Here is a 21,781-nt window from a genome sequence, read left to right on the forward strand (position 1 = left end):
CTACATAACAGAAAGAAATATCCAAAGTTGAAAAATTGTTTTCAAATGCTCTGCATTTCTCAGTACTACAGGCGGGCATATGTTCATTTGGCCAAGAGCTCTTGACTGCTCAAAAAAAAAAAAAAGATACAGCCCATAAAATTAATATGGTGTCTACCCTTCAGCAGGTAGACACCAAAACCCAGATAGAGCATACAGGCTCAGCCAGAAGCATTAATAGAATGTGGGAAGGGGGCCATGGTGCATTAAGTCTAGAGTGAAGAAAATTTGCTTATGAGCAACACAAAGGTAGGAAATAGCCATTCACAAACTGCGGCTTTCACTACGAGGCTGTCCAAAGCATGCATGCAGGCTTAAAAGCTAGGCGGAGGAAAATAATTTCATCAAGGAAATTAGGACAGCACTAGCTATGCGCAGCATTTAATGAATCCTGAAGAAAAAAATAAAATCTCACGAACCTGCCAAAATTCAACACCAGATGACAGCAAAACTATCCTCTTTAAGTAGACACTATATGTCAACTGAAAATCCACCACTATCCACCACCTAGAACATGGCCAGCACACAGCCTCCTAAGCCAGCACATGCCCTGCCAAGAAAGGCTGGCACATGCAGGCCATCTCATGTGCGTGCCTCCACTTGGTTGCAGCTACAGGGTCTTGTGACCAGGATCTTTGTCTGAGCCACTCACAGCTGTCACTGTAAAACGATCCACACCACACTGTCACCCAAGTTGCTTACCACACAAATGCTGCAAGCTACACTACATTAAATCCTTCGGATGTCACATTAAAGGGCCACAGAAAGGGGTGTTTCAGCTTGGCTTTAAAATGCTTGCACTATGTAGAGTACAGGCCACCGAGTGTCCATGCCACGTATGAGACCTCAAGAGCGAGCGGGAAATTTACAATACATTTTTAAAAATTTCCGCTTTCGCACCTCGCAGCGAAGCGGGGTGCCAGACTTTCGCGCGAAAACCTGGCACACGACGTCACATCGTGCAATTGACGTCAGCAGCTGGGGGTTATCATTGGTTCACAGCGCCAAATTCTTTCAGACGTCACGCACCACCACGGCTGCGGCCACTACGCGCGTGTTGCAGCTGGCGGAGATAGGAAAGGGGCCGAGTGGGCGAGGCTGGCGGAGGAGCGCTGCTGCTATGGCGTGCGAGAGGAGAGGGAAATACATGAAGACGCAGATGTTCAAATTTTGTCTGCATATTACTCAAATTTCACAAAACGCATTAAAAATTGACGATGGCCCAGCTCTGTTAGGCCAGGATATATGTAGCGAAAGCGCGGCGACATCTGGTTCGGAAGAGCTAATATATCAAAGGCGCGCATTCACTACATGCGCCTTTATTCATGATTAAACCTTCAGCCGTCGTGGAGGAGTGGTAGCGTCTCCGCCTCAAACACCAAAGGCCCTCGTTCGATTCCCACCCTCGAGACAGAGTTTTTTTTTTATTCAGTGAGTGTGTGGGGGTTTCAGTGGCTCCCGCTACCTGCCACGTGGTTGGCCACATGGTCGGTCACGTGGCGCGGAGCCACTGCCGGCGGCACGGCGCCGTGGCTGGTCATGTGGTGCGGTGCGACTATGCTGGGAATGCAAGCACGGCGAAACTGCGAGTTCGTGGACAATGTAGCTTTCGCTACAAAATTCTTGCTGCAGGATAATTATGAAGCGGCATCCTTCAATGTCCCAGACATATTGCAACTTTATTGAGAGCCCCTTTCTGGGGCCGTTTAAGAACAGGTGCTGTGTATATCAGAGGCAAGCCTCCATCCAGTGGATATTGCACAAAGAGGGCACCCCAAGTAACAAGATGGCATGTGAAAAGTCATGAGCAAGTTCTCACTGCGGGCTGAACACTTTTATTTTTCATTCCTTTTCTTGCCCATTCTAACATATATATGTGTTGCCTTCCCCAAACGTGACCCTCCCAGCTCACTATTCAAGTGAACAGCTGCCTTCTCCACTACTGCAGGCTTTTTAATTGCACAGAATTCAGTGGGGAAGACAGAAATAAATCTACCTTTGGGCCACGACACTTCCCAGTTACTGCTACTCCTTACTCCTCCTGCCCGATTGCCCGGTTTCACTCTGGCATCAGACACATTATGGACCACTGGAACTTGCATGCTTGGCACAACCATCATTACTACCACCAGAACCACATCCAATGCCACTTTGCCCAGAGCTGGAATTGAGAAAGATGACAACAATGCAAAAGCCAATGCCATAGTCTATGAAAAAACTTAAATGTACATCCTCTATAAAATAAACAACCCAAAGAGCGTGCTTCTAAGCCGTTATAACAAGGCCCCCCGAGAGACTAGGGTTGCTAAGGATGCAAAATGAGCTAACGATGCAGTGCCCAAAGGCAAACCCTTTGGGTTGTATATTTTTGACAAAGGTTGACTCCCAATGCTAAAGCCCTGTGCTGCCTTTCAGAAAGACATCTGGAGTGTACAGCCTAACGAGTGCTTTCCTCAAGGACATCACAACAAAAGCAATTTGTGAGTACAAGGACTGGACATGTGCTCCAGATATAAACCCCCCTATGGTGCACCCTTGAGTCATTTCCTGTCATTTAAATGTTTAATCGTAAAGGGATTCGTAGCTAACTAAATGGCTGCCAGACATAACATAGACACCTCTTTGACAACACTTTCAACCATAATTGAAATCAAGACACCACGAAAAATAACTAAACTAATCGCCTGAAGTAGCAAAGGCATGGTGCAATAATGATAAAGGCAATCGCCTGCCCCCTCGTAGCAGACAAGAACAGGAAAATGGCAATAAAACTGTGCTAGTTGTAATATCATCCGATATAATACTGAGAACAATGTACTACCCTTTGTCCTCCAACAATTACTATCCAAGAATAAAAATAATGAATTGCATAACAGGTGCAGCTGTCAGTCAAATTATGTTTGATCCGTTTGCATTTTTATCCCAAGCTACGGACTCGGCAAAACAAGCCTTAATTGTAATAACATCTGCCATTTGTTTCAGACTCCCTGTGCTTTGCTCTTGGTTGACAGTTTGGATAAAATATGCCCCTTCTGGCAATTTTTTGAAGAATACTTTGCATATTAATCACATTCTCACCACACCCCAGGGATCTGCTTGAACCATGCTCATGATTACCATGCAAGTCATGCAAGGCACACACATCATAACAGAAATTAAAACAATGTGAAAGGTTCCTGACCTTGAGTGCTGGCATTTGTGGGCTTTCATGGCACTCACATACAGCACCTTGTGGTCACTAAATATCGCTCTTCGAAAACTGTCACGCTGTCGACAATGTTCCCACCCCATTCGTACATTTTTCGAAGGGCCATTATTTAGATACATTGTAGTAATTTAACGTACTTGAACTAATACATAACAATGATTTAAATAGAACATATAGCCACAACCAGGGCTTCGGACATTTAAAAGCACGCTGTTAAAAGCGTTAAAAGGTTAGAGGAACAGAAATTAAATAAACACACTACAGAAGAGGCAAATCAAGGCCGTGGGGCTTAAGCATAGAGAAATAAAGGTCAAGGCGGATGAGTAAGTATTCGGAACACGCAGGCCACAAAAAAGCTGAAAATGCTCGATGGCTGAAGGTCCGACAGAATACTGTGGGCCGCTCTTCTGTTCGTGGTCGCATGCTTAGACGCCGAGAAATTAAGCATTTTCTGTAGCTTCTGCGTTCCGAAGACTGTGGCACCTGCATGTTCAAAGCAATTGGACAGGTCAAAAGTGTGCTCACCCCCCTTCTTGTTGAGAAAGGCTTTCATCACTCCAGCCGAGCTCCGCGAGAGCGAAAGAACATCGGCCATGCCGACCAAAAAATGTTCGAACGTCTGGTAGCCACATGCCTTGTGGTCGATGGTGCTACCAAACTTCTTGTAGTAGATGTCTTCGAACTCGCGCAAGTCTATTCCATCACGGGAATTCTCCGTCAGTAGCTCCCTCAAGTTTTTCTTCACTCGTTCAGTGTTTGTTAACACAGCGGCGAGTTGGCCGCCACCTACGGCGCCTGCGGGTCGGACAGCTTCCGTCTTCATCTAGATCGGATGGCATGCCTCGCTGTGAAGAACAAAGCGTCAAGTACGCATACCATGAATCACTGCCAACGCAGCCAGACAGCGTGCAGCTAGCTGCAACGCGCCTTCGGATTCAAAGCATGTGAAACGATCAAAAATAAGCACAAGGCGCAAGGAGTACTGAACGGTTCAGGCACCAGTGAAAAGTTTCCTTGGCAGCTAAGCCGAACCACGCCAGCGTTCCAAACCTCGGCTGTAGTTTTTTTTTTTTTCCGACACGAGCGCGAGGTGCCCGAAGTGCGCGCGTTGAGTAGGCAACTCACAACACAGATCCGAAAGTCGCGTGTTCACCGCCTAAACAATAAAAGATATTTACAGATTGTCGCGTCACCTATAGACAACTTAATGCAATGCTTAATTTGTCTTTTTAAAGCATTTTAATAGTCAATAAATATGCAAGGGCTATTTTTTATTACTGATAGGCAATATCTACGTCGGCTAGTCCCCGCAGTTAGCAGTTAGCGCGAGCCTCCGCGCTCTGTCGAAGGCGCACGTGCCGTTCGTCAGCTATCTGGGCTTTTTTTTTTTAATTGGTTTTTTGGGGAAAGGAAATGGCGCAGCATCTGTCTCATATATTGTTGGACACCTAAACCGCGCCGTAAGGGAAGGGATAAAGGAGGGAGTGAAAGAAGAAAGGAAGAAAGGGGTGCCGTAGTGGAGGGCTCCGGAATAATTTCTACCACCTGGGGATCTTTAACGTGCACTGACATCGCACAGCACACGGGCGCCTTAGCGTTTTTCCTCCATAAAAACGCAGCCGCCGCGGTCGGGTTCGAACCCGGGAACTCCGGATCAGTAGTCGAGCGCCCTAACAACTGAGCCACCGCGGCGGGTTTATCTGGGCTACACCGAGAGAAGACTGGTGTCAGCCAAGCGCGTGTATCTAATCGCGCAGAATGTGGATGGATGGATGATGGATGAATACGGCTGAACCCTTTAAATCGGGCGGTGGCTCAAGTCACCTAGCCATGTCTTGTGAAATTTTACTCCTGTCTTGCTTTTAGCCACCAATCGTATAACCTGCGCTTGGTTACTTCTACCCACTTAAAATCTACTTTCCATTCACTATCCTTAAAACCCAATGCCTTGGGATAGATGGATGGATGGATGGATAGATACGGCTGAATTTAAAGGCAGCGACTGCTACAACCACTGTCGAAATAACGCAAGCGTTATTTCAACCCATGACGTCGCATCCAGTTTGAAAAAAAAACGTCACGTCCGGCAATTTTTTTTTTTTTTTTTGCTGTTTGAGCCATGTTTGATCAGTACAGTTGGTACAGTGGCTGGAATGAATATAGGGGTATTCCAGCCACTGTAGTTTCAGTAGCACTATGGCCGGTCGGCGTGAGGAGCGTGCGATCGTGTTGCACGTGAGTAATTTGTTCTTTCTATTTTTTGGTATGCACATACTGAGCGATTGCCTGTTATCTGACACTCGGCATTCCGTTGTCAACTTCCTTGCGACCGAATATTTTGTGTTAGCTGATAACCCAGGGCTAGCACGGAGCCCGCTTGCCCGCCAGTGGACCCAAAGGGCCGGAGGGAAAGACTCATCTGTTTTATCGTAAGTTCTGCTCAAAAGCTCTGTGCAGGTCTACGGAAAAGAGCAAGCGCTGAGCGTGTTTTTATATCTTTTGTCAACCCAGCCCAACGTAACTCATGGTCATGTAAAACACGCATAATTACCAGCTTTTGCGTGCTCCCGAAAAAAGGCGGGAAACTTTTGACAACAGTTAAACGACGACCGGCTTTATAAAGCCGGTCGTGAGTTGAACTAACCGTTCGTGCGATGAGTTTTGTACGCGGTCCGATTTTTTGTGGCCCCGCGGCTGGAAAAGTCTGTAAAGTGTTGACTTAATTGCACTTCACAATTGTGTGCTCCTGTTACAATTCGCTTGCTTAAACAGGCGTAAAAATTGCGGCGAGATAAGCGATTACGCTTTGGTGTCTGCAGAGCGAAACATGTTCTTCTTTTAAATTCATGTTTATTTCAGAAAACAGCACTTGAAAAACTGGCTTGCAGTTTTCTGGTACGCACGGGCCTTCCTGATCCTGCTTCGAGTCCGGCGTTCACTTGCTGGCGCAGAGGCTGAACAAATGGGTCGTTAAAATGCTGAGGCAGCAAAGGCTTTAAGGCGCCACAAGGTGAGCCCTCCACCTTCGTTGATAATTTTAAAGTGAGTGCTGTGCCACCTGCACCGAACATCGGTTTTACGTGGGGAAGGTGTTTGGACTTAGGTGGCCAACTAGCATGGAGCCCATGAGGCAACTGGAAAAGCAAGCGTTCTTTTAAGCCCTCTAATCTGAAGACATTTTTACAGCTGATGCTGCAAAGAGGCCTTAAAGAGATGAACACTGTGGACAATGTGCATGATGTCCTTTGACTGTTTGGAAGCTTGTGAGGTGCATAAAGCTCACAAGGCACTGTTGCAATGTGTGACAGCTCATTGTGGTGATATTAGAAGACATAGTACAGCACAATGGGACAGAGAAAAGGAGCACACAGGATAAGCGCTCGCCCTGTGTGCTCCTTTTCTTTGTCCCGTTGTGCTGCGCTGTCTTCTAATATGCTATACCAACAAGCCCAAACTACCACTTTGTTAAAATTGTGGTCATGATAGGTTTCTTTGATTTGGCTGCACTCCCTGCACTAGTTCTGTGAAGTTCTGCGGTGGTGCCGGCAGTGTGCAGCGTAAGTTCAGACAGTTCAAATGCAGCTTGGGACTGGCCGTTTCCAAACGAATGGTCGTGTGCAGGCCTGATTGTGATAGCCTTGCTGTCGTCACGAAAGTGCAGCCAACTGCATGCCTCCGACACCAACGACCACCAAAATTCTGAAACACTTGGAAGAATCTTCAAGCAGCAGATTGCAAAGAAATGTTGCCGTGAACCTGCTCTAGGAAATCGTCGTTTCACAGAGAAAAAAAGTCGGTGCATGTATACACACAGGCGACTTACGAATTAGCACTGAAATGCTGCCCATGCGACTGGACTTGACCGCTTAGGTTTTCATTATGACGCCTCAAACAGTCACTCAACTCCTCCATGTGTAGGTCGAAGAAGCAGAGAAGGTATGGCATGTGTTATTTAATGAAAATATGACAGTTATTTGCTGAAAGGTTATGGCTTATGGGGGTTTAGTGTCCTAAAGCGACTCAGGCTATGAGGGACGCCGTAGTGAAGGGCTCCGGAAATTTTGACCACCTGGTGTTCTTTAAGGGAGCTGCTGACCCGAAGGGCATGAGTTCAATCCCGGCAACGGGGGTCGAATTTTGATGGAGGCAAAATTCTAGAGGCCCGTGTACTGTGCAGTGTCAGTGCACGTTAATGAACCCCAGGTGGTCGAAATTTCTGGAGCCCTTCACTACAGTGTTCCTCATAGCCTGAGTCACTTTGGGATGTTAAACCCCCGTAAACCAAACCAATCTTTTTTGTAATGAGGTGTAAGGCATTATTATACACGGATTAGTAGTGGTATGCTCCTACGGCTGCTAAATAATTTATAACTTAATTTCTTTCTCGTGCTGTTTCAGTTTCAACAGCTGAACGATGATTGTGACCTTAAAGAGAGGTTGTAGCTCATGTGAGGTGTGAAAAACTGCAATATAATTGGTGCTTCTACATTTGTTGTCATTCCTCCTCTTGAGGAAGGCTGGTTTCAGCAGTGCAGTAAATTAAAACGATAAAGCAGCAATTATATCGCAGTTTTTTTATGCCTGTAATGACCTAAAACCTCTCTTTGTCGTCACAGCTCTCATTCGGCTGTTTAAACTGAAACAGCATGACAGAAAAATTCGATTATGAATTATTTAGCGGTCGTAGGCGAATACCACATTGTGATTCATGCATTGTAGCGTCTTCCGCTTCATTATAAAGAAGAAAATATGCCACCAAAATTAGGTCTCTATGCTCCCTTAACGTGCACTGACACACAGGCCCCTAGAATTTTGCCTCCATCATAATTCTAGAGGCCCGTGTACTGTGATGTCAGTGCATAGTAAAGAACCCCAGGTGGTAGAAATTTCCAGAGCCCTTCACTATGGCATCCCTCATAGCTTGAGTCACTTTGTGACGTTAAACCCCCATAAACATTTCAACAAAGAACTGTCATCATTTCATTAAATAAATAGTGCCATACCCTTTCCGCTTCTTCGACCTACGCATGGGCACCGCCGTATTGCTGCACCACAGCTGCGCTTCCATTTCGGCAAGTGCAAGCCAGCCTAGAACTCGTGCCGCACTTCTTAAACTAGTGCAGAAAGTGCAGCCAAATGGAAGAGACCTTATGATTATGTGGCTATTTCCTTTGCATTGGGTGGGCAACAGTTTTTATCCTAGCCATTACATAGAAAGAAGAAACGAAAAGAAAACGTGGAAACATTCACTATTAAGACAACAGCTTTCACCTGCAGACCCAAAATGAACAAAGCCTGCCTGTATAGTGAACAAAACAACTAGGCTGTCACGGATCTAGCAAATTATAATTATGAAAGTGGGCCTCCTGCTGTGAAACTGGCAACGTTTGTGCCCCTAGAGACAAGCAGTGGCGAGAGGCGAGAAGTCGCAGACGAATGTAGGTAGGACAGGTAGCTGAACGAGGAAGTAGTTCCCGTAATTGAAGAATACAAAGAAAGACAAGGACGAGACATGTTTATGTTCTTCCTTCTATGTTTGTCGTTTTGTTTTCACAAGTTAGCAGTAGATGTTTGTTGTAGTTTCACTTTTTGAAAAAAATGGGGAAGGGGTTGTTCATCTTGAGACATGCAGCCCAAAAGACAGAGCACAGGAGTGTCTCACACAACATTAGTGTTTGCGTTTTATTCCTACTGTTCTGTCTGCTTGCACTCCTTGTCCCTAAATGGGGCATTGACATGATCTTATGTGGTTCTATGCAGGTAAAGGATGTGTGCTGCATGCATATGGGTGTGTGGCATTCAGATTCAAGCACCAACACACGGCTTCTAGTGCAGTAGGAATTATGGGAGCAAAAAAAAAACCTCAAGGATGTGGATGAATAGTTTAGCTCTTCAACACGATAGCAAGGCGGGCGAGTTGGTGATACATATTTAAAAAATTAACAGCGCGGAAAACGGGGACTTCAAGGGTAGAAAACGCAGGACAAGTGCGGGCGAGTTGGTGATACATATTTAAAAACTTAACAGTGTGGAAAACAGGGACTTCAAGGGTAGAAAACACAGGACACCCGCGCTTGTCCTGTGTTTTCCATCCTTGAAGTCCCCGTTTTCCGCGCTGTTATGTTTTTAACACTTCAGTTTGGCTTTTCTGAAAAAATTTTGTGGCAATAGGTTTTAATGCATGTCAGCCCACCCCTCATGTAATACTCCCTTGTGGGCCTTTGAGATACAAATAAATGAAAAAAAGTAGTGCCCTTTCAAACAGTGTAATTTGGAACTTTGGTGCAAGATTTTCGGTGGCCCCTTCAGGGAGTGTTTGTCCAGAGCTTGTAGTGATTGCTTAATGTCACTTGGTCCCAAGAACCAGACAGTTAACCGATTGCCCTTGTGCCTGCCTCTTGGTGAGAAAATCTGAGAGGTAAAAATGACAATTTACCATGGCTGTGAACAGTAATGAGCTGGATGTATTGCTGAAGAGAATCGAGGTCATCTACTTGACAGTGGTAAGAATTTTGGGTTGGTTAGAGCATAGATGGCTTAACATCATCTTCCGTATCTTAATAGATGTGGCATTGTTGGCATGTGTAATTAAAAATTTATTTCGATGTGTGTGGCTGGTGAGCTGTCAACTCGGGCATGGCGAAGTTGTAAGCTCAACCAGAAGTACCTGTGCTGTTTGAGCTCAGGGCAAGAGCTTTGAGCGAGGCCACTGCACTACGTCCTTATTGTACATTTGGCTTTCATGGTGCTCCAACTTCCTCCTTCCCCCACCTCTGTTAGGAATGGTGCCATGGGGCCGAGCGAATGTGGTGGGGTTTAATTAGAGCAGTGGCATGGCCATAAGGTCCATCCGAACAGCACTGTGTAAGACTTGTTTGCTAGATTGGCCCCGCAGTCAGAACTGAGGTGAGTTACGAGTGGGCCACTGTGGAAAAAGACAGTAGAGCAGCGGAAAATATGCCACGAATTTTGGAGAGCTATAGTTTGGAGGCAACCTTTGATGCCTTTGTTGCCATTGTGGTCAAAGTTATCTGTGAGACCATCAAGGGCAGCACCTGTTCTGAATGCATCGCATAGCAATAGATCAGGGCTTCAATTTTGTAGTTGGATCATGGGCCTTACTGCGGGAGGTGTACGAATTGGTTCAGATTTCACTTTGAGACGCATCAGATTCAGCAACGTTAGTACTCACAGGTACAGTAAAACCTCATCAAGGCATACCTCGCGGCACTGTGGAAAAACTGTGTGCAAAGCGGCAATATTGTCACGAAGACGACGAAGCTGGCAGTGGTGCGGGAACGGAAAGGTCGCGTTATAGGCGAGCGGCCATTAAAATCATCTCACTGCCATCATTCATCGCCACTTATTATTCGGCTGGTCGACACTTAACATTTGGTGTGAGATGCGGGGTATCATCCCTATCCTGGTCCTGGATCTTCGGAGTCTTCTGCCTGCCGTTATCATCGGCCGTGTGCACCTGGTTTGCCCCGCTGTGCCCCAGCCCGCCAAACCTGAACCGACCTCGCCGCTCACCCCAGTCCCGTCCCCCGCCCTGACCACAAGACACGTTGACATGACAACGCTGCAGCGACCTGAGACGCCGCCCACAATGATGCGTAAGGCATTGTTATACGTGAATTACCACCTGGTATTCTCCTATAACCACTAAATATTTATAATAGCATTTCTTTCTCGTGCTGTTTCGGTCTCAGTTTCAACAGCCGAATGAGGACTGTGACGCCAACATGTGCCTACAGGTCACGTGAGGCATGAAAAAACTGCAATATAATCGCTGCTTCCACATTAGTTGTCATTCCGGCTCTTCAGGAAGGCTGGCTTCAGCAGTGCAGTAAATTATAACGATGAAGCAGCGATTATATGGGCGTTTTTCCATGCCTCACGTGACACAAAATCACTCTTTGACGTCACAGCAATTGTTCGGCTGTTGAAACCGAAACAGCGTGACAGAAAAAATTCAATTATAAATTATTTAGCGGCCATGGGCAAATATCACATGGTGATTCATGCGTAGTAGTATTTTCTGCATCGTTGTAGAGAAGAAAACATGCCACCAAAATTACTTGTCTATATTCCTTTAGCACGCAGAAAACCAAATGGAAAATGCTCTTGGCCATTCCCTCCAATGCAAATGCTATGTGGTGTATAATATTGTTACGTGGTGGCCGTCCAACGAGTGAGGCGCGATGAACGACGGCAGAGATATAATTTAATGGCCGTTGGCCTAGCGCGAGTGCTCTGTAACGCGCCACAGCCAGCTTCGTGGTCTTTGTCACAATATTCCTTTTTCTCATGAACATTGTCACATATAGGAAACTGGGTGGTGTGTCATTGTTTGCGTAAGAACTTAAGGACACTGAGAAGTTCCCTAGGCAGCCGCTGACCACACACCATACGTGGCAAAATTACTTTTGAAAAGTAATTAAATTCCATTACTAATTACTTTCCTAGAAATCACAGAAGTAATTAAATTATATTACAAATTACTGGTCTCAATAAGTAATGACATTACATTACAATTACCTGCCTTAAGTAATGAAAATTACTTTGTTTCGATGCTAAAATGTTGCGCATTGGTCATAGTTTGTGCAAAATTTCTAGAGTTTTTTAGTTTGCACCGCCACTGTGCTTGAAAATGGGCGTCAGAAATTTTGCCCCTCTTTAGTCAATTTGAACAGCCGCTTTGCTGATGTAGATGAGGTCTTTGTCATATCACTCTTCAATCAGAAGTACATCGTTCAATATGTAATATGGTTCCACCATCCTGATATTGAAGAATTTGTCATCCACGTAAACAGCGGGAGTGCATTGACTGCTTATCCACCCATCATCCCAGAAGTGCACAGGTGTGCGCGAAGCTGCCAATTCTGCTGTTCAATTGATTTGTTCTGGAGGCAAGTTGGTGGAAATAAATTGCATGTCACTGGGACGCTGTTGCCTATCTTGCCCTTGAGTTAGAAATACGGCGTCAGATGAGGCCACAAAAACCCGACAACTCATGGCCAACTTTCTTATACACGTTAGTTGAGACTTCTTGTCAGTGCGGCGACGTCAAAGTACTTGCTCAAGCACCCGCAGTGCGTCTGCGCGAAGGTGCCATATGGCATGCCTTGGTGATGGAGCTCTCCTGGTGGCCATGCAGTGCGTTTGTGTGCGAGGCCGTATGCAGTGCAGGAAGATGCGTAGCAGTCCTGTGGCTGATATGCAGACTCTTCACCAAGGCAGTGCCGACGCCTGCGCGCACATCACCTCTCGTCTGCGTGCTCCGCTTCCTTGGGGTGCTGGCTATTACTGCTTGCGCGCTTTTAAGGCGCAAGCCTTAAGTGGCACATTAATGTCGATACCCGGGGTTGTTGTCGACGTCCAGGAAAAGTGGTCCATAACCCCCAATGACACCATCAGCAAAGAGAAAAATTTCTTCCAAGGGTGCAGAGAATTGAACCAAGGGCCTTCAAGGGGCTGCGAAACACCGCTTGAACGGATGCCGGTTACACTTCAGATGGATTCTTTGTCGCACAGATGCTGACTCAAAAAGAATTACTAGAATCGATGCATAGGAATGGGAGTTACCGTATAAACACGTGTAAGGGCCGCACTTTTTTTCCCAGATTCGGGGGGCAAATTTCGGGGTGCGGCCCATACATGCGATACAAGTGAAAGCAAACCAATCTGGAATGCGTGGCATTTATTTACCGTTCAGGCATCACTCACGGAGTCTTCAGACTCCGAGCTGGTGCTGTGTTCAGCTAAATGCTCAGCCCATAGAAAGTCGTCTTCGGTCCCGTCTAAACTGTTTGAAATTCCGGTCACTTTGAAACTCCGGGTTACAATGTCGGTCGACACGGAATTCCACACGGACAAAATCCATCCAAGCACAGTCGCGAGCGGTGCCCTCTTAAGCCGCCCTGTCGGCGTCTCGTTGTGATTGCCATTGGCCATCCATTCCGAATACTGCCTTCGAAATTCAACCTTAAAAGGCCGATTGACGCTTACATACAGGGGTTGCAGCATGCCGGTGAGGCCGCCCGGTATCACGGCCATGTCTGTGCGGATACCGCGCAGGCGTTCCTTAACCCTACCCGTCAAGTGACCGCGGAAGCTGTCCAAGACGAGCAGCGATCGTCGGGCCAGCATGGCCCCTGGGCGCTTCTCCCAAACGCTTTTTGCCCAGTCGAGCACAAGCTCATCGTCCATCCAGCCCTTTTCTTGGGCGCGAACTACAATTCCCTTGGGGAAAACGCCTTTAGGAATCTTTTTTCTTTTCAGGGTGACATAGGGGGGCAGCTTCCGCCCGTCCGCGGTGACGCACAGCATAACGGTACACCGTTGGCGCTCCGCGCCGGTTGTCCGCACGAAAACACTGTTCTTTTCTTTCAGTTCAACTGTGCAGCTCTCGGGACAGTCGAACCACACGGGGGTCTGGTCGGCGTTCGCTATCTGCGAAAATATATAGTTGTGCTCACGACGCAGACCGATGACATACTTCTGAAAGCTGAGCACCTTGTCGGTATAGTCGGGGGGCAGCCGCTGGCACAGCGTGGTCCTTCGCCGAAATGATAGGCCCTTCCTCTTCAGAAATCTTCGTACCCAGCCGGCACTAGCCTTGAAGTCCTCGTGCGGTATGCTTTTAGCACGCGCCAAGGCTTGTGCCCTCACGCGCAGCATGTCCGTTGTCAATGCGTAGCCGTTGTTCCGCACTTCCATTGAATAGCATAGCAGCTCTTCTTCTAGCTCAGGAAATTTGCATGGCTAGCCTCGGAAAGCGCGCTTTTTGGAGCTGGTATTCTTCAACGCATCCCTTTGTCCGCACCACCGTCGGACACACTTCTCGTCCACGTCAAATTTTCTGCCCGCGGCACGCTTGCCGTGTTCGAGAGCGAACTGCACTACTTTCAGTTTAAAGCCCGCTGTGTAGCTGTTGAGGTGCTTGCCCATCGTGCAACAGTGACACTGCTCAGAGGCAGTTCATGAAAAAGTGAAGAACGACAGCGCACGAGAGCAACAACTATGCCGAGCGACCACGCTAACACAACCACCAAAAAACGCATGCTTTGACAGCCAGAACAGAACAAAGTTAGACCTGGCGATACCGATGCCGATACGGATAGCGGAAGTATAGTAGCAGAAGCTCGCGGCAGAAGAAAAGATGATGATGACCCGCGGCCTCGGGCGCCTACCATGGGCGGCACCTCGAAGCTCCTGTGCGCATGTATTTTGAAGGCTATTGCGTGTTTCCTGGAAAGTTTGGGTGCGGCCCTTACACGGATTTTTTTTTTTTTTTTCAAATATTTTCTTTCAGAATACGGGGTGCGGCCCTTACACGCGTTTATACGGTATTCAATGAAGAAATTTCAAAATACAAGCAAACAAAATGCTGCCCTCAACTCTATTTTCGCGCAGCTTCTCATTCCCATTTCACTCTCCCAATGACGACACACTGTGCGACCAATCAAAACAGCCTATCTTAGCACGTGGCGGAAGTTTACACTCGATGGTTGCCTGTTCTTTGTAACTCGTTCATGCCAGGGCTGGCGGCGCTGTTTGCATGGTTACAACAACCATGTGAACGCCCAGCTGACCCAACGATGCTTCATCGTCACCACGACGGCACAGAAGGGAACGCTGATCAGTGACGTTCCCTTACTTATGGATCCCATCTCGAGCGCGAGATACTGCGATGGTGTGAGAGCCTGCGCAAGATATCAGACACATTTAGCATAGCGCGTACTGCTACTGCTTACCGCCAACCATCGCCCCTAGCGCGCTGGTTGGTCACGGCGAGCAAGGAGTGCGCCCTGTTGACGGGAACGTGTCGCCAGATCGCCGCCCGGTGATCCTCCACAAGCTGACGATGCGCACTGTCTGCTAAATGTGAACTGAACGCATCATTCCTTGTGACCGAAACGAACGCTTGTAGAGTGCAATGGCTCAATCGGATCAACTCTGCAAAGCCGCTCTCAGATACAGAGAGTACCCATAAGTGTTAGTGCTAGGTCGCAGGATGTTTACAGAGGCGCAAAGTCCGTCGATGCAAAAAGTAGCCAGAGCCTCTAGTGGTGTATTTTTGTTTTACTTGCTTTACAGTGCTTTTATCTAGGGCAAACAAGTTGGTTTTGTTAATGTAATATAGAACACAAATACTTGGCAAAACGTATCTCTAGTTATTAACACAATTTGCAGTATATTTACTCTGTCCAATCATAAATCTCGCCCTCCGTGATGTCATATCCGATGCTAAAAACCGCCACTGTATGGTGACACCGTCAGCACCATGAATTTGTTTTTGCGAGCTAATTAAAATATTAAAAACAGGAGTATACATGGTACGACCGATGCTAATAGCATCACTATAACTCCTTCTATGCAACCAACGGGCAAAACAATGCACTGAAAATGTTTTGGGGCCCCTTTCAGATTGCGAGGTGATCACACAACCCATGGGCCACAAAACTGCGTTGCTTCTTGGCAAGTAATGATTCATTTAATGTATGTGTTGCCCTATGACTATAAGCTAATGAGTAGGTGTGTCACTAGAAAGGAAGGAAACAATATAAATTAAAAAGTTAATGTTTTTCGCCTTCAAAGCACATCGAAGTAGTCTCTAGTGCCCTCCGGAATTCATTCTTGCTTTGGGAGTCGCCGTGGTGGCTCATTGGTTATGTGGTGCTCGGCTGCTGACCCGAAAGACTCTGGTTTGATCCCGGCCACAGCAGTCTCAATTTGGTGGAGGTGAAATGCTATAGGCCCGTGTACTGTGCGATGTCAGTGCACGTTAAAGAACCACAGGTGGTCAAAATTCCTGGAGCCCTTCACTATGGCGTCCCTCATATCCCGAATCGATTGCTTTGGACGTTAAACCACCATAAACTGCTTCTTTGCTTTGTATATGCTCATCTCCACAAACGCGAGGCCAAGGCATGGCAGATACGAGAAGCATGGACTCGGTATGCATCAAAGTAATATTGCTAGTAAATAATTACTTTTCCGTGAAATTACTGCTTGAAAGTAGTTCATTACGTTATTAAATGACAGTAAATTACAGTAATTTAATTGCTGGCTAATCTGCCACACGCTGATTTCAAGGTGATTGCGCACTGTTTTTCAATGAATGCGAAATCCTGACATGATAGCTTCTGCAAATGGTACGAAACAAGGCCTTTTACATTTTTAAGGCAAAGGTTTGTGCCACCTTCCCTTTTATTTTTTTGTCTTGCCCCCCTTCCCCCTTCATATTTTTTTCTTGGATGCTATGAATGCAATGTTTTAGCAACAAGCTTGAATTAGCCCCTATGAAAAAATTTTTTGCTGGTCTGCACATGACTGTCTCTGTGTCCAAGTTTTGCGCCATTTCCTAGTCCCTGGCATTTATTGGCACTTATACTTCATTAAAACTTTTGTGAATGTGCTGGCGCAAATTTTGAAAAGTTCCTTTTCTAGCACTTGCAAGTTGTTACCATATTTTTGTTTTCGATGGGGGTGAAGTTTCATGGCATGTCCAGTCCGTCAACTATTTCTTACCGTTCTCAGATACTTTATCCCGTTACACTTGTGCATTGTGGAAGAGCCATAGCTGCTCTTAAGATGCTTTGTGTCCTTGCCTTTGTGCAGGGCAGCAGCGGAGTCTTCTCCGCAGTGCTCAGGTGCCTGTGGGCAAAGCATCCAAAAATGATGACTAGCTTGGCTGGCATTTTCTCTTGGTCTCTGAATGCATCATATTTTCAGAATTTGGCAAAATTATGGACATGTACGTATACCAGGGAATCGTTTCAAAAAGTTATCCAGGATTTGTATTGTGAATAAAAATAGCACAACACGCATAATTTTTGGTTTTGTGATACTGCAGATTACACGAACCAAGAACAGAACAGCAAGGTTCTACTGTATTTCTTTGAAGGGCTGTGACGGCTTTAAAGGGTGTCTAGCAACCTAGAATTGTCAAGAGGAATTTCGTTTACCTGGACAACTCGGGGAATAATGAGGGATACTATCCAGAAAGTGGTCAATTCTCGGAAAAGGACAGACTGAAATTAACGCAGAAGCCTGCTGCGAGTTTTAACAATACTGTAAGTGTCCAGCACAAGGTGTGTTCTTATCGGCATGGCTTATTTTTGCTTCCAATCAGTATTAGGCATGGCAGCCTGTCTTTGTAGCTGTCTTTTCTTGTCTTCAATTAAGTGAGCATTGTATATACTTGTTGGTTCTGTACAGGTTGCCACACTCATTAAATTTGGTCTGGTGCATATGAATAGACACAGCTACGTCCAAAATTATTTTCTGTGGAATAAGCCGTAGTCATAGTAATGTGCAGAATTCAATCACTTTCAGTATACTGATGCGAGGTGCCACACCACCCCAGTGTAGCATCAAAATCGATCTGTAAATCTTGTTTTCAGGCCTCGTCAATCTTGTAGGCTATTGCAGAAACAAAGGCTAGTTTCTCTGCGGTTCGAGCTGTGATGACGAGGTCGTAAAAAGCTGTTTACTTTTTGTGGAAATGGCTTGATGCTTGTCCTGTGGCATTGCTGCTTTCGAAAGGGATGCCAGAGCGTGCCTTCATTGGAAAGGCAGTAAAAGGCAGTGCTTCTCAGTGATGAGCTAACCAACCTTTGTCACCCCTCTTGTTCAAGGGTTCCTTCTTGAAAGCCTGAAATATTCTTTCGCAGTACAATGAGCAGTGCATGGAGCCCCTGAAAGCATGCAGAGTGTTCCGTTTAGAAATTTTCCAGAATTTTTTCAAAGTAGAGTTGTTTATTTCTTTTGTAAAAGCACATGTAATGTCAGCACATATGGCCACCACTCTTATGAACCATTAAAAGAAGGCAAAAACTTGTGAGCATAATTTTAACAAACTTCCAAATCTAAGACTCCGGATCACCCAGGCACTTTTCATCTAGTGAGAAAGGAAACAGCTGCTGAAATTTCTGCACAGATTCCTAGTTGAAATGTGCCAGCATCTGTGGGTCCGTTACGGCCAGGGATTCCAGTGTGGTGAAACCCATACACAAGAGTTAAGCGGGCCATGTCCCGTCGAGAATGCTGCATCTGGGACAGCATTCCACAGCTGGAGGTGTCACAAGGGCGTGTGGAAGAGGTCGTCTTGTTAATGCTCTCACTCTTGTTGTAGCTTAAGCTGCTGTTTATCTATTTTTTGTGTCATTAATGTTTCTCAACAATGCCACATCACGTCATGCGCCTTTTCAGTGTCTGAACTGTGACAAGAGCATCTCCACCGTAGCCGTGGCCTCGTGCTTGAGTGCTCGCCTCGGCTGCGGAAGGTCCTGGGTACGATTCTTGCGGCCTCCGGTCCACCAGCCAATTAATCCAATGGGAACAGGCGATCCCCCGGCCTAGTGCTCGGCTCTCCAGGGGTGCACTGCGTGGGAAGGATAGCCTGCGCCTCAAAATTCCCGTCAAATGCGGGCACAAAAACGTCTCCACGTGGTTAAAACCCGCAGTCCAAAACTCTCACCTTGTGCCAGTTACAAAACTTACAACATTCACTTCTCTAGCCTCAAGAGAGATGTGCCATAGCTCTCTCCGCTCACAAACCCCCTTCGAGCAAAGTGCAGCGGTATTTGCTTGCTACTGTTGTGGTTGGCTCACATGCATCAACAGGTGTGCATGACGGGTTAAAAAAAAAAAGATGGGCTTCTACCGCACGAGGTGGATTTAGGGTTGCTTGACGGCGCAACTTATCTCTGATCCGTCAAGGTAACGGTTTGGTTGAAGACCCTTCTCCCAAGCATCTCACCCTAGATGAGCTGAGCACCATGGCGGGGAAATCTTAAAACCGGTGGGTACCCGGCGGCACTGGGAATCGAACACAGCACCTCCCAATGTGAGGCGGATGCTCTACCACAAGGCCGCGCTTCGGTGCTATGATCTTCGCCAAAAGGCCGAGAAATGAAAAGCCGAAAGATTGTCGTTCGGCAGCTTACAAAGTCAAGCTGTCATGTTTTTTCCTGAACACAGTTATGGCTCAGACTAATTGTACTATTCTACATGATTTTCCCTCATTCATTGAGATGCTCAATAAGCTTGAGGATGCGATCAATTATGAAGAGGAATGAAATATTTGTGTGAAATGTTTCTTTTCATCACTGCATTTTGTGGAAACATGTTTGTATTGTAATTTCAAATATCTGTTTCATAATTTGAACTACTCGAAAATAAAGCATATTGCAGTACTGGCCGGCATTTCGACAGGCCCTGATATGCACAGCATGGTGTACGAAAGCAGATGATGCAGCGGTCCCTGTGTCACTAATTTTGGAGCCCACATGACCAGGGTTGCTGCTCTTCCTCGGGAGTGACGTCATAACGCACCCCGACACTCACAAACCAAAATCGCTCAGTATAAATAATGTGATAATATTTAATGTGCATATTTTAATTGCGGAGCACGTATCACACGCCTGGTGGGAGTATGCAATGTTTGAAACTAAGAACACTCCAACCAAAATTTTGATGTCTCCACCCCTTTAAGGTTTTGGTTTTATCATATGGAGCTTGTGACCTCCTGTGTGCCAGCGTCAGAAGCCTTTCAGAAACCCTTTCGTTGTTTGTCTTGACTATTTTTATTCATTCTTGGTCTCTGCCTTGTACACACTTCTTTTTGTATGTGGTTTTTCTGACACATCTTGAACAATGTTCCTTGTATCCTTTTTATTAAGGATCTTTCTAATGTCCATACGCAAAGCCACTACAGGAGTGCGTGGGCTGCTGCTATAGTCTGTTGGGAGATGTCCTTATCTTTTTTCTCTCATATGCATTCCATTTTTTGTGTACTTGTTTGTGGGTTTCTCTTAGTGGTTTATTAGTTGCATTTTATTGTTCTGAGCTTGCATACTTTTTTCTCTTTTCATGGCATCCAACCCTGTGTACGACTGACAGTAGTGAAGGGATTGCAGCAGCCGACCTTGCATGGCGCGGCATTCTCTGGTCCAAGGCACCTATTCCCCGTTCCAGGCTACTGGCTCAAGATTGTGCCCACAAGTCTGCACCTTGGCCTACAGGCAGAGTCGCATTAGGCCTACGTCGGCCAGGACTTCCTTGCCAAATAAAGTATTCCTACCGACACGCCTTGTCAGTAATTGATGAAGCGTATGAATAAATGAGTAACAACTTTGTTGGCCGTATAGAAAAACAGTGTTACAAAGCAGTTTTTTTTTCTTAAGACCATACCCAACCACCACATTGTTTCCTATGAGTAACCTACTCATCTGTGAGGTAAGTGCTTGCCGTGTGTCGCATCACAGTCTGAAGTGTTGCTGCAGAACCGCATATTGCCTTCCTGTTTATGCCATTGCAGCAGAAAATGCTCCACAAAGCTAATGAGAAAAAAATAAATTTCGCCAACATACTGCTTTGAGACAACTGCTAAACGGGTGCTGAAGCCCACTGAACATTGTAATTGAGGCCCTTTGAATTGATTGTTCTTTGTAGGTATTTTACAAAGGCAAGATAACAGTCCTAGCAGTGCTACTGGGATTGCAACTCGCTGCAAACGAGGCGGATTCAGTAGCACTGGGCTCTTGCTGGCAGTTTTTGAAATTCGCATTACCCGAAACTGCACTGTGTACTGTGCGATGTCAGTGCACGTTAAAGAACCCCAGGTGGTTGAAATTTCCGGAGCCCATCACTACGTCGTCTCTCATAGCCTGAGTCGCTTTGGGACGTTAAACTCCCATAAATCAATCGAAACTGCACTGTAAAAGAGCATAAAGAAAATGTCTTCCTCGGCAATTCATGTCATGCAACATGACATGGAAACCATCACATGGCCAGTTTATCCATTGCCTTCAGGTTCAAGACATCTGCCAGTTTCTATACGATAGCTTCAGACTGTTGCACTGGAAAATTACATTTCTCTTGAAGGCACTTTTTAAGCAGGAATTGGGTTTACCCTGGTTTTCGTGATTTATGTTTCGGGTGCACAAACTGGGTAATATTGGGCTTTAACTGCTAACAAGAGGCCCTAAATATTTGCTAAATTTGATTTATAGTCTTCTCTTACTGTTGTAATCTATCTTTCCTCAAACAGAACAGTGGTCTGAGCTAGGTGGCTGAGTGAATTTGCATCACCTGTTAATGTCAGATTAATTTTTTTTCTTTTCTCAGCTGCTGAGGGCCATTATTGCCAGAGGGGTATGTAATTTGTGTACTGTAGACAGGAAAATCGCTTAATTGAAACCAACGGTATTTGCAAACTGGCACTTCGCTCCTGTCAAAATCGCGTATTTCAGTGCGACATAGCTGTCGGTAATATAAGCATACGCAACGACAGTACAGCTTACCTGTCCTTACCGATAAAGCATGACAATGCAGCGTGCTGCATGCGGCCATCGTGGAGAACCACTCGTCTACTACCCCTGTCACACGGTGCTTTCGAAGTGCAGTTTCTCTCCCCAGCTGCGCTCCTGTTCCTGCCACGACGTGGGACCAGTTTATTTTACCGTATGCGGGGCCTATCGAGTGGAATCTATGAGGCGCGCCGCTGACAGTGCTGATGAGCGG

At 46.2% G+C, this 21,781-nt stretch overlaps 2 protein-coding genes across 9 annotated transcripts in view; one reads left to right on the plus strand and one right to left on the minus strand.

Moving 5' to 3' along the window:
* The window catches only part of LOC144115378 (uncharacterized), a 96,022-nt gene extending 91,077 nt beyond the window's left edge, over nucleotides 1-4,945 (minus strand). For 2 of the 4 annotated variants that reach the window (XM_077649746.1, XM_077649745.1), the window contains exon 1: nucleotides 3,773-4,328. In XM_077649746.1, the coding sequence (XP_077505872.1) occupies nucleotides 3,773-4,070 (298 nt within the window). In that variant the 5' untranslated portion in view covers nucleotides 4,071-4,328. Of the gene's footprint in view, nucleotides 1-3,772 lie in introns of all 4 variants that reach the window. The other 2 variants (XM_077649744.1, XM_077649743.1) reach the window with 2 other exon arrangements.
* A 413-nt stretch (nucleotides 4,946-5,358) lies between these two features.
* On the plus strand, nucleotides 5,359-21,546 carry LOC144115376 (uncharacterized). 5 transcript variants are annotated; one of them, XR_013311383.1, is made up of 4 exons: nucleotides 5,364-5,482; nucleotides 5,595-5,676; nucleotides 6,107-6,257; nucleotides 20,159-21,546. XR_013311383.1 is itself a non-coding variant. In XM_077649739.1 (2 exons), the coding sequence occupies exons 1-2, from the start codon at nucleotides 10,650-10,652 to the stop codon at nucleotides 20,293-20,295; spliced, it is 351 nt and encodes a 116-aa protein (XP_077505865.1). In that variant the 5' UTR covers nucleotides 6,684-10,649; the 3' UTR covers nucleotides 20,296-21,546. The 5 variants fall into 5 exon arrangements, 1 of the variants encoding a protein (XP_077505865.1); XR_013311385.1 differs by lacking the exon at nucleotides 5,595-5,676 and having other exon boundaries at nucleotides 5,359-5,482; XR_013311382.1 differs by having other exon boundaries at nucleotides 5,368-5,676.
* Nucleotides 21,547-21,781: the final 235 nt, after the last annotated feature.

This window comes from Amblyomma americanum, chromosome 1 (genome assembly GCF_052857255.1).
Source record: "Amblyomma americanum isolate KBUSLIRL-KWMA chromosome 1, ASM5285725v1, whole genome shotgun sequence".
Classification (NCBI taxonomy): domain Eukaryota; kingdom Metazoa; phylum Arthropoda; class Arachnida; order Ixodida; family Ixodidae; genus Amblyomma; species Amblyomma americanum.